Raw genomic sequence first — 12,344 nt, 5'->3', positions numbered from 1 at the left:
CGGAACGACAAACGATTTGACGATGATGACGACGAGTTTGGTCGTCGATGACGTTGCCATCGATAAAGGCACTCTGGTTAATAGTTCCGCCTTGGGTGCAGGGGGGAAGAAAAAGGAAAGTTGCAAGCAAACTCCAACTCCTCTTTCTCCTTCCAGAAGTTCCGGCCAGCGGTATGCGGAACTGGCGCCACTGTCATTCCGTGGCATTATGTGGCAATTATGTGAGTAAACGTTGCTGGGCATTTTAGAAAAACCACCCCGGGTGTTTGTCGCCAGACATAGACACATAAACACAACACTCAAACACACACACACACACCCCATCGTGGATGTCTACAAGTTTCGCTTTTGGTGGGGTTGCCCCAATAGAAATTACAGTTGTTGGCCAAACTTATTTTCACATTTTTTGTAGTTGGCTGCGATTTGCGCACGCGACTCCAAACAGAAACTTGGCCTGGCTTCGACTACTCTGGCCCGGCCCGCCAGGCTCGGCCTGGCCATTGGCAACATGTTTGTTGTCAACAAATATCAACTCTAATTTTTATGCTGCGTGGTAGTTGCTTAAATTTCGCAGCTGCATGGCACGATAGAAATCACCAAAAAAAACCAGAGACTTGCCCCCACATACAACAACAAGTTACGGCAGTGACTAGCAGATAAAGATACAAAGAAATGTATCTACAAGTTGTGCCATGTCGACTCTTAAGCAACAGCCTATCAGTGTGTGTGTGTGTGTTGAGTGTGCGTTTGTGCAATTTGTGCAGCTTTTTGTCGCAATGTCAAGAAACTTTTCAAACGTTTTAACGTTTTTTATGTGCAAAAAGAGAATTAAGGTATCAAAGTGCTGAAAATATATCACCAGATAATAGTTCTAGGAACTCGCATCCTACGTAAGTAGCCTTTGTACTAGAATCTAACATTTAAATTAAAGCCTCAGGCGGCTGTGTGTCTTAGCCCCTCTTGTGGGTGTCGTGTTGCGGTTTATAATCATGCCCGGATTTTGTGGGTGAGTCCAATTATGCATAAGGGGGAAAACTTTGTAGACACTTGAGAACTCTCTGGACACAGGTCAATGAAGCACAATTAAATGGCACACCATGTGGGGGCCTTCCCTTTCGGCTTGGTCTGGCCATGACTCTCAAGTGTTGAGACCCTTTCAGTAATGGGGGAAATGTTTCCTTTTTTCGTATATGTAACTTTGGCGCCGCCGTCGTTGCTGGCACTTGAATGGCATTAGAAGCGCTCTTGTTTTGTCTGTCTTGATAAAGAATTTTAATCAAGCCGGGCCATGTGCAGTAAGCACATACATACATATGTGTATTTATGTCTATAGAGAGAAAGATATAGATATACAATTGTATGTAGATTTGTTGGCTTGTTGGTTTGAATTCATATCTTATCGGTCTTATCTGGCATACCAAGCAAGGCAGACGGCCTCTCAAGTCATAAAGATACTTTCAATTGAATTGATTGTAATTAATACAGCTGCGAGAACTATGTGTATATATAGTGAGCAGGGAGGGGAGTAAGAGAGAGAGAGAGACAGGGTGAGTGGCAGAGAGAGCAACAGGGAAAAGCTAATCCCATTTGCAGCATCTCTCGGATTGTTCATGGTCGCCCAGATTGAAATGTATCTCAAAGTTGTAGAACAACTCTACATGGCATTTTAGCATGCTTTCTGCGGTTGAGATAAATAAACAAATATGGATATACAATACACATCTTGGAATGGGTCGGGGGAAGCCACAGCAAAGCTGACATGTGTGTGTATTAGTGTGTATGTGTGCGCTTGGAAAATCCACCCGGAAGCAGTCAAATTGCATTCGAATGCTTAAAACCCTAATGCGTTTTGTATTTCCCTTCTATAAGTTGCCTTCTATTAGTTTTGTTGTTGTTGCCAAGGGGGCGGTGCCATGAACAAGCTAAATGACACGAAAAGATACATTAAAACCAATTTCATATCCATTAGCCAAGTGTGCGGGTGGGTTCTTCGTTTGTCTCTCTTGGCGCCCTTAAGTGTTGTCAATTAATAACAAAACTCTTGGCGCATTTCAGTCACAGATTCTTGTCATGTCTTTTCTGATAACCCAAGACCCACTTTTCCTTCTGAGTGATCGAAGATGAAGAAATGTGTTTATTTCATGGCATCAGGCTAGCGCCCTCTTAAATATTGAACTTATTCTAAGCCATTCAAATGATTTATTCAAGAGACTATAAAATCCCTCATACGTAAATCTTCAACCTAGTTAAAGTTGAAATGCCTAAAATTAGTAATTGAATAACAATCAAGTTATTTCCAGCATTAAAATACCAATGTAGAACTAATTGTAACGAAACATTCAACACTTTAAGTACCTATTGAAAAGTCATTTGAATTAGCACTCACAAAAGATAAGATAAGGCTGATTAGCCTTTAAATTCCTTTAACTTATAGGTTTTTTTTTTTTTGATAAACGTGTAACTAGTAGAAGAATTTAACTCCAAACTATATACATATATGTATCTGAAATGGTCTTATGTCAAGCATTTAACAAATTAGCTTCCTAAAGCCTACTTGAAACTCAACTGAGCTATCTATTCGTTGAATTAGTTTTACACTTTATATTAGACTTATTAAATCAACATTTAGAAGCAGTTTCTGGACAAGTTATTTGCCATCTTCTCTACAAATATTACCAGTCCAAAGTTCAAAGCAAAACAAATCACCAGAAAGAGTAAGTAAGAGTCAAGCTGTTGACTGCCCATCTTCAATTTATTCGCCAAGAAGAGGAGAAGGAAAAAAACTTCTGGCATCTTTCGACTTGGACTTCTTTACCCAGAATTTTATTTCACATTTTTATTGCTGCTGCTCTGTGTCTGGACAGTAATTTGTTGCCTCTTTTTTTCTCATCTTCAATTTTTTTTCTTATTATTATTATTATTATTATTATTGGTAGTTCACTAAATTGTTGTCAATTGACTTGGCGCAACTTTCAAGAGCATGTAAACTTTGCTCTTTTTGTTTCTCATTTAAAAGGCTCTTCATTTTGTTGTTGTATAAGACATAAAAAACCATTTAATAAACAAAAATTTCTATATATCTGTGCGAATTTGTACGACGCAAAAAATGGTGCCAAACACAGAAAATCAAACAAATATATAATCCCATAAAATGGGCAATAATATGAGTTTGTTTATTTAGTTTGGTTTATTCTCAGACATGGTAAGGATATAAAACAGTAAAACATCGTATACAAAACGGAAATTCATTATACAAAAAATAAAATGAAAATCAAACAAATCTCAAACTGGGTCGACATACCGCTCTGTTTCTCATTCTCTCTCCCTCCTTGTCTCTGCAACATGTTGCTGACTTACTATATCGCCATGGATTCTATATACGTATACCCTTGGTTAATGGGGTATGCTGATTTAAGAAGCAGAGTTTTGTTTATATCCTCCGTACATCTAGATATGAAAGTCCTTGATCCTGACTCAGTTGAGATCTACTAAACTATAATACTATTTGGTAGAGTTCCATCGGGGACAATGGAAAGAATCGTGATGGACTTTTTTATAGATCCAAGATCAATTTTTACCAGGGTAATGAATTGATGGTACAATCAAAATCAGTTTGCCTTTTCATCTTGGTTCTTAAGTCTCTCTGTCTTTCTCTGTCTCTTTATCATATGTAAATTTGCTGTCAGCACCCGTAAATATGGAAATTTGTTTGACCCCTTCTGCTGTTTCTTCTTTATCTTTTGTTATTGTTGTTACTCGTGTTGTTGTTGTTGTTAATGTTCTAATATTTTGTACCCCTTTGGGTTAATAAACTTGTTGCCACTCGGCTCACAAATAAACACTTCTATTGATTTACTACATGGTTGGGCCATAACAAAGGCATTTGGTGTTCTCTTTCCTTTTATTTATACTTATTATACTCCCTCTCTGCCTCTCTCTATCTCTTTCTGTGTTACGCATATTTACAAGCCATTTAAGATGCTTAAATAAGCCAAAAGACGGCGGCGGCAAAAAAAAAAAAAAAGCAAAAATTATCTTTTTGAAGGGAAGCAAACGCAAACACAATGACAATGACTTTTTGCTATTTTAGCTGTAATATTGTTTATTTTGATTATATAGTTGGCTGTTTTTTTGTTGATTAAATAATACATGTCGGACGTCAGTCCAACCACAAAACTCTGAGGGGTTGGGAAGGCACTTAGATTAAATAAAGTTACCCTTGAAAAAGGAGTTGATCGTAGAAAACTGAGTTAGGGTATCCCCAAGATACAATAGAAAAGTGGTAGGCCCATCAAACCATCATAAAAACAAATATCGGCATCTTCTTCTCTATGACACTTATCGATTATTAAATTTTAAATTGATATTCTCATATAAAATTTACTAAACTCAAATCACAAAAGAGTTTCAGGTTTGTTTTTCGCAGTGTAACACAAGTTAAAAGCGGCTTAATAATGAATTATTTGCTTTTGCCATTTATTTGGGTGTGGGTTCTCTTTTTGTTTATATACATACATATGTATATAAATATATGATATGTTGATATTGGATTTTTTTACTCACATGATTCAGACGTGCTGCAATTTTGGCATGCTCCTCCTGATAGGTTTTGCGTGCCTTTCGTTTGTCCTGTGAGAGATGTGTCAACTTTTCACAGACAACTTCAAGCTGCTCAGCATTCAGTTTGAATTGTTTGGCCTGTTGATCTAGCTCATCCATATATGAACGCCAGGATTTTGTCATTAGGCTACCTGTAAAGTTGGTTAAATAAAAGAGAAATGTAACTTAAACTTGCTCAAAACAGACTTAAAATCGAACTGAACTCAACTAAACTGGACTGACTCATGCCAATTGTGTATACGAGTGACTAATTTGTTTTGCCCAACTTTAACTTCAACTGAAATTGTCATGGTTTAAATGTATTCTTGAAAGAGTTTGTGTTGGCATTTTATATAACATGAAATTGTTTCCGTTTTTAAATTTTTTTTGCTCGCTTCGTTAAGTTAGAAAACTTTGGTTTTGGCCATATTCGGGTGGCTCATTCATCGGGTGGCAAGTTCATGGTCAAGGTGAAACGAAAATTTAAACAATCAAAGAAAAATTGCATTGGCATTAGTTAAAATTTAGCGAAACGTTTTGTGCGCAATTTTTCGTTTCTCGTGTTTTGTTTATTCGACAACAAAGACAACAACAACAACATCGTGAAGATAACAAAACTGACACTGGAAATTATAGCAATTATATAGCTCTATATAGAAAATTGTTTATAACTTGCGTGTGTGTGTGTGTGTCTACGTGTGTAAGTATCTTTGCTTTGGCAAGAGGGCTGCACTTTGTCGACACTTTGATGAGCTTAGATGGCAGGTTGTAATGTAGTATCTTACAGATACAAACTTGCCAGAAACACACACTCTCAGTCGCATGTCATTCGGAGCCAAGTTGAGGCCAGTTGCAGAGGCCAAATGCAGATGGCCCACACCGACGACGACCAGTAGTTGGAAAACAATTTGTTCTGTCTATCTGATAGTCTGTCTGCCATTCGTTTGTTAGTTTCAAGCTTCTGCAGATCCCCTTACGTCTCTGGTGATTATCTTAAATTGTTTGAAATAAACCTTCACGCGTATTATTCACTCTGGAAATGCGATCAAGTCACGCGATTTGGCCCTCTCGTCGTAACTGCTGCCAAAATTCACACCAAGAGAAAATCAGAAAAACATATGTATGTACATATGTACTTATGGCCAAAACCCTTTTCCACTCTTTAAGCTGCATATCATATACAGTAGGCAAACATTTCAATCTCTATTGTTTTTACATTCATCAGGAAGTGCAAGTCTTTACATAATTGAACTTTAACAATAATTATAGTGTCCATTAACCATTTTTTGATGTAAGGAAATTATGTCTTGAACTAATTTGAATAAATATCGACAAGTTAAGTTAAACAATGCAGTTTAGTTCAGAGTTAAAGCCCAAAAGACTCGTACACACACTCTGTTAACATGGCTATCACTGGACCTTTGAGTTGATTGACCAGTTGGCGTCACAATGACAATCAAAATGCAACTGGGCGCCGCAAAAGTGAAAGCTTTTTGGCGCCTATCGACAAATGCATACTTATGTATACATAAAGCCCTGACGGGTGATCTGACTAATGGTTTGGATAGGCCAGACTTTAAGCCGATCTGACGACAATTCGCATGAGTAACAAATAAACTTATCAGTAGGAAAAAGAAACAAACACTCACTTAAAACATTTGTTGAGATTTTCGTACTCTTTCTCAGAGGAAAACAAAGCTACGGAATTCGCCAGAAACTACAATATCAACTTAAATGAATTTTCTTCTCACAGTAATCAAACTGTTGTGGGACAAATTTGGAAAGGTAAGTTCCAATGGAAGGTGTAGAATTATGTTTGATAACAAAAAACTAAGCAGGAAAAATGCATCACCTGCAAATACAATTTGCGATTTTAAACTCTCTGAATATGAATCCACTTGAAATGGGTGGATCGATAGTTCTCAGCTGACTATTTTTTATGGCATTGATAGAACGCCTTAAAACAGACATTTTTCAGGTGAAAAAACAACATTCCTATCTCTGTCTATCTTTTCTTCTATCTCACTCAGGGCCATTGCACCGCTAGCACCGCAAATATCATTGACCAAACAATTGGTTTTTCTCTATCTTATCAGTATTTTATGTTGTTTCAATTGCATTGTCTGGAGTATATGTATTGTCGACTATAACTTCGATTCGTATTCTTACCTTGCATTTCATCAGCCCTATCGATCTTTAATCCCTGTTGAGCGACAGCTGTCAAACTAATTGAGTATTCCTTGTCGCATTTGGCCTTCATTTGTATGGATCGTTTCATGGTCTCCATGAGTCGGAGTTCAGCATCCTGCCGCACGATCAACGCCTCGTGGGCGGCTCGGCTTTGTAAGGCCGAAGAGAAGCCCATTTCAGTAGTGTATTTTGGGTTTTTTTGTCGTTTATATATTTTTGTATGATTCACTACCAGACTTAGATCTCTCTCTCACTCTAAATTAACACATGAAATTTTAGTTGAAACTTTTGGGTTACACAACACTTTTTGAGGGGGAGGGACTGCAACATGTGGCAAACACTTGTTGCATCTCAACAAAAAACCAAAAAAATTTATGACATTTGCATTTCCATTCTCGTTATGGCACTCACACACACTCACATACGATATTAATTATTTTTGACACACACATTTTGTGGCTTACATTTAAATTTCTTTAACGAAAAGCAAAAAACAAAGAAAAAAACAGAAAAATATATGCTGCCAAGGCAAAAAACTTTCACATGCGTTGACATTTTTGGTTTTTTGGTCGTTTATCCATTTGCTAATTACTCACGGTCCCGGCTTTTGATTAACGACATCATTAGAGTAGCTGGCAGATACTTTTTTCCGCTAATTAACGCATTTTCCTACCACAAACTCAACTGGCACTTCTTCTTCTTCGTCGTTTCTAGACATTTGCATAATTAAATGCCATAAAAAATGTATTTTTTCTCCGGTTTTTGCTGTCAAATATATGGTTGTAGTGTTTTTTTTTTTTTTTTCAAGCAACAGTTGTCTTCAGTTGAACTTTTCACAAAAGATTTTCTTCCTCAAGTCAAATGCGGCGCAGTTGTTTTTCTTTCGGTTGTTGCCTGTTTGTGCTAGCTGTTTTTCTTTTCAAAAGGAAAAACTAGTTTTTCCCGCTTGAGCACTGAGCGCGGGCAAACAAAAATAAACATTGCCCCAAAGTCGCCTCGTCTTGCGCACAGTCAATAAGGAAGCAAGAGGAGAGAAAACAAAACACAACAAAACCAAAGCCAAAGCCAAAAACCAAAACAAGGTGTGCACGGCAAGTACGTGTATCTTACAGATACATACTCGTATGTATATCTTCAGATGCACCAAGTAACCAGAACTTGATGTATTTGTTGTGTGTGCGTGTTTGTATAGATCGGAGTTACCCAGTCAAGTAAAGAAAGAAAAAAAACGAACATAAACGGGTTAGCCAGCAGCCCAGAGTCCATCCTCTGGGCAAAACTTAAGAACAAGAACAAGATCAGCAGCTGCAACAGGCAACACGCACCGTTATAAAAATAAAGCTAAGTACAACAAATTTCCAAGTGCCATAAATCTTTAGAAAAGAAACCCATAAACTTAATTACTTTTCAATCTCAACTTATTGAATTCTCAGCACATATTCTTTGCTCTTTTCTTTGTTGTTTCCTTTATGATTATTTTAATTTCCTTTACCGCTTTCCGTAAAAAACAATTTCACTTTCAATTTGCTTCAATCAAGTCAGCAAATCTTTGCAGACTCATTATTATATATAGATCGTTATCGGATTTTATCTCTTTTTCTTGGTTTTCAATGCTTTATCAGGTATGGCGAAATGAGATATTTCAAATTGTTATGCTTTAACTTCACATGGCCGGATAGATTGTTAAAAGGCGGCAGCAGCAGCAGCAGCCGTCGGACGAGAAAGGTGCAGATACAGATACAAATCGAATGGCCCGAACCGTTCGCCTCGAGTGCTTAATGTAAACTAGTGATGTAAAAAACACAGCGATGTACAGAAGTTTCAGTCCGATGTATCATCGCTAAAAAAACAAAAACAAATGTAGTCTCATTCGAACCACACGAAACCACATGCAACCACACAGTGGGGTAGTAACGGGGGGGGTTTTGGGGATAAAACCCCCCCGAAAATTGGTTCATTTTTTATAAAATTGATTCAGCCATTAAACCAACTCAATTGCTAGAATGCTCGATTAATACATAGTTGTTGAAAGAAATGAGGGAAAACGTTGCATCAAAGTTCAAAATAGTATTCGCTGATGCTGAAAAATTAGATGAATCAATAGGAGAAAAAATTGAAGTTCCCAGGATTGTTCAATGTCAAAAACATCGACAAAATTACCAGAACAGCTCGGCAGAAGAATATTATCGCCAATCAATATTCATACCATTCCTCTATCACTTCATATCTTCCTTATCTGACAGATTCGTCAAACACAAAAAGACATTGTCAATTATTGAAAATATCCTCCCTGAAAAATTGCTTAAAAAAGGAGTTGAAAATGGTATTGTTTCTGAAACTGTCGAAGTAATAATGGATCAATGGCCAACAGCTACTGAGGCAACTGTTTCCATAGTAATAAATGAAGTCCTATTGTGGAGACAACGTTGGATTGGGGCAGAAACTCATCCGAAGACATTCATCGACGCATTAAATCTTTGCAACGAAGGACTTTTTCCCAACGTTTCAAAATTTTTTAAGATAGGAGCAACGTTAGCTGTGACCATTGCTAGCAGCGAACGGAGCTTTTCAACTTTGAGGCGTTTAAAAAATTGGATAAGAAATTCAACTGGAGAAGATAGGCTGGACGGACTTGCTCTAATGAGTATTAACAGAGATATTGATATCACGGTGGAAGAAGTTATCGACAGATTCGCTCAAAAAAAAGAGGAAAATCGATTTGTGATTTCGTACATTTATGTTTTTCAACAGTTTTTTATGCTCCAGAATTATCAATAAATTGATCAATACTTATTCAATACAATATGATTTCAACTGTTTTTTCCACAAACAATTATTTACATGTAAATATTGTTTAGTTATTTATTAAAAACGTTAAACTTAGTATAAACTACAATGGAAAATCGTACGTCAAATTTTATCTTGAGATGCTCATATATGTATCTCATATATATAAAATTAAATTTTTATATTCTATACAGCATTTCAATATAAAACACCCTATATATTACACATTATCTAAGTGATATCTCATATTTAGAATTTTGTTCAATATCTTTGATCCTAAAACATGTTAACCCCCCCAAAAAAATTTTCTGGCTACGCCACTGCAACCACACGAAGCCTTGTCAATCTGCCAAACTGCCAACTAACCACCTCGAACTCGAGCCATTGAGGCGAACATGGAACAAACGCAAACCCAGCAAACATCTTAAGAGGCAACCAACAATAAGATACTTTTGATTGAGATACAGATACTTTTGACTGAGATACTTTTGACTGAGATACTTTTGTTTGAGATACTTTTGTTTGAGATACTCTTGATTAGGGATACTTTTGATTAGGGATTCTTTAAATACGTTGACTACAGATTATATCAACTTATTGGCTACTGTTTAGTACTGACTTTGAGATACTTTTATTCTGAATTCTCAAAGCAACAGCTCCGAAATTGCTAAAATCTTGACTTCTTGATATAAACACTTTATTTCATAAGCAGATAAATGAATAATAAATGGATAACACAAGTTTTTAAACTATTCTTGGTGAATTTGCTTTGACTTTCCGGACTATTAATTATCAATGTGCAGCAAATGTTTTATCAATTTCGTATACGATTTCCGTTTTGTACTTCTGACAGCTGCCGAGTACGAAAAAAAACCCCTGGCTACGACCAGCGACCCCCACCCACACCCCTCACCCAAAAGCAAAGACCCGAATGTAACCAAAACAAAAGCTATGATAAATGTTATGCAGGACCAGCGCCAACCCTTGAATTGACCACTACCCTCCCTCCCTTTCTTACTACGTATCGAATGTACCATAGCAACGATAACTGTAAAATGCATTTTTGCTCATCAAATGCAGTCGAGGCAATAAATTCATTAATAAATGGGTGGAAAAGTGAAAAGCGCAGTGCGTTGGCTCCTGACGCTTGAGGACGCTCTTTGTTAGTCCTTGGGGCCCATAATGCAAATGTTGTATCGCCCTCCCTCCCCCCGCCCCAACCCCTTTTAACGTTACAGGCATAATGGATATTGAAATCGCATCGAGGGAAAACTCGGTGTGGGAAATTGTTGTTTGTGCGGATTAATGCTGCACCCACTTTCCTCTAGACTCTGGACCATGGTGATTTGATTGCCGGTAGATGCGGTCGTGGACACTGCGTCAGACAGGACAAGGGCAAACAGGCAACAGGCTGTCCTTTATCCTTCCCTCTCTTTCTGACTCTCCTCTCTGTCTTTTCTTCTTTGTTCGGCAAACAGCAGCCATTCATCTGAGTTTCCTTTCTTTCTTTGTGTATTTTTTGTTTCTTTTAGGTTTTCCAGGATATTTGTCTTTATGTATGTATGTGTGGGTGTGTGTAGTAGTGTGTATGTTTATTTTTATTAGGACTCAGACACAAATACACCCTTACCTTCCTCATAAAGTATTTAGGATTTCGGCGTCACCAATGCGCGGCGGCACTTTATGACCAGTCTGTGTGACATGGGAAAACCCATTGCATCTTCATCTCGAATCTTGAATATTTTTACCCACATTTTGATAATGTTTTTTTAAAAATGATCAACTTTAAAATGTAAGATTACGAATATACATATATTGAGAGATACTACTTAATGTAAATATTCTGGAGTAGATTCGTTTAATCTACATTTCAAACGAGTTGTAAGCTAAATTTGTTCAATAAATGGCTTTATTACATACCTACATATTCTTTAGAATTTTCACTTATTTTTTATATGTGTGTGTGTGAATTGTGCCAACTTGGGTTAACTATATATGTAATGGATCGTTAGTCAATTGAAACTAATGAATAAATTACGACAACGTCATGCAAGACAGTAAAAATTGTTGATGAAAGAAGTTCAAAGCGAGATGAACTCTTTTTTTTCAATTGTGTCTATGAACTTCCATAGATACATTTATGAGAGATGAAAATTGTGCAATAATGTTGACATCAATAAAATGTTATGACGGCCCACCAATTTTTTTTGTGACTTTAGTTAAAAACAAAACAATTGAACACATGATTGGACATAGTCCTAAGATATCTTCTTTTAAGCGCGGATAATCTCTCATTAGAGACATAGTTCTTGTATTGGCTTGTGTGTATGTATGTTAGTGACACCTAGCCAAGAAACACCTGCTTTAGAGAATATTTTACTTTACCCTTTGTTAGCCTATTCTCTTTTGTCCTCCTTTCTACTTAGCATTCCACTCAGAGAGTAGCAATCGCATAGACGAGACGAGACGAGCGGAATGGAGGGAGAATTACTTCAATGACAATTTTCTTGGTGTGTGCAAGAATGTCACTTATGCGGCGACAAGTGCAACAACTAACAACAACAACAACAGAAACTGACAGATAAAAACGGTAAACAGACGGCCCCTTCCTCGCTCCCCCACCACGCACACCCTTCAGATAACTGAGAAGAAGCTCATTTAGTTATGGAAATTATTAAGTGCATGACCAAGTAATATTTTTCTTTCTTTCTTCTAAGCACTTTCCGTAGATATTGATTACTAATCGCAGATGTCGCCAAGTGAGAGAT

The 12,344-nt window shown here is 37.1% G+C and overlaps 1 protein-coding gene across 4 annotated transcripts in view; it reads right to left on the bottom strand.

Moving 5' to 3' along the window:
* Positions 1–8,621, bottom strand: part of FER (tyrosine-protein kinase Fer) — a 28,635-nt gene extending 20,014 nt beyond the window's left edge. Inside the window, exons 1-3 of one of the 4 annotated variants that reach the window (XM_068299670.1) lie at positions 8,194–8,621; positions 6,769–7,044; positions 4,564–4,751 (exon numbers count right to left, since the gene is read on the bottom strand). In XM_068299670.1, coding sequence (XP_068155771.1) covers positions 4,564–4,751; positions 6,769–6,964 — 384 coding nt within the window. In that variant the 5' untranslated portion in view covers positions 6,965–7,044; positions 8,194–8,621. The remainder of the gene's footprint in view (positions 1–4,563; positions 4,752–6,768; positions 7,045–8,193) is intronic. The other 3 variants (XM_068299669.1, XM_068299671.1, XM_068299672.1) reach the window with 3 other exon arrangements.
* Between the last annotated feature and the right edge of the window lie 3,723 nt (positions 8,622–12,344).

This window comes from Drosophila tropicalis, unplaced genomic scaffold (assembly GCF_018151085.1).
Source record: "Drosophila tropicalis isolate 14030-0801.00 unplaced genomic scaffold, ASM1815108v1 contig_878, whole genome shotgun sequence".
NCBI lineage: Eukaryota > Metazoa > Arthropoda > Insecta > Diptera > Drosophilidae > Drosophila > Drosophila tropicalis.
Note: the sequence above shows the minus strand (reverse complement) of the source record. Positions and strands in the feature narration are given on the sequence as shown.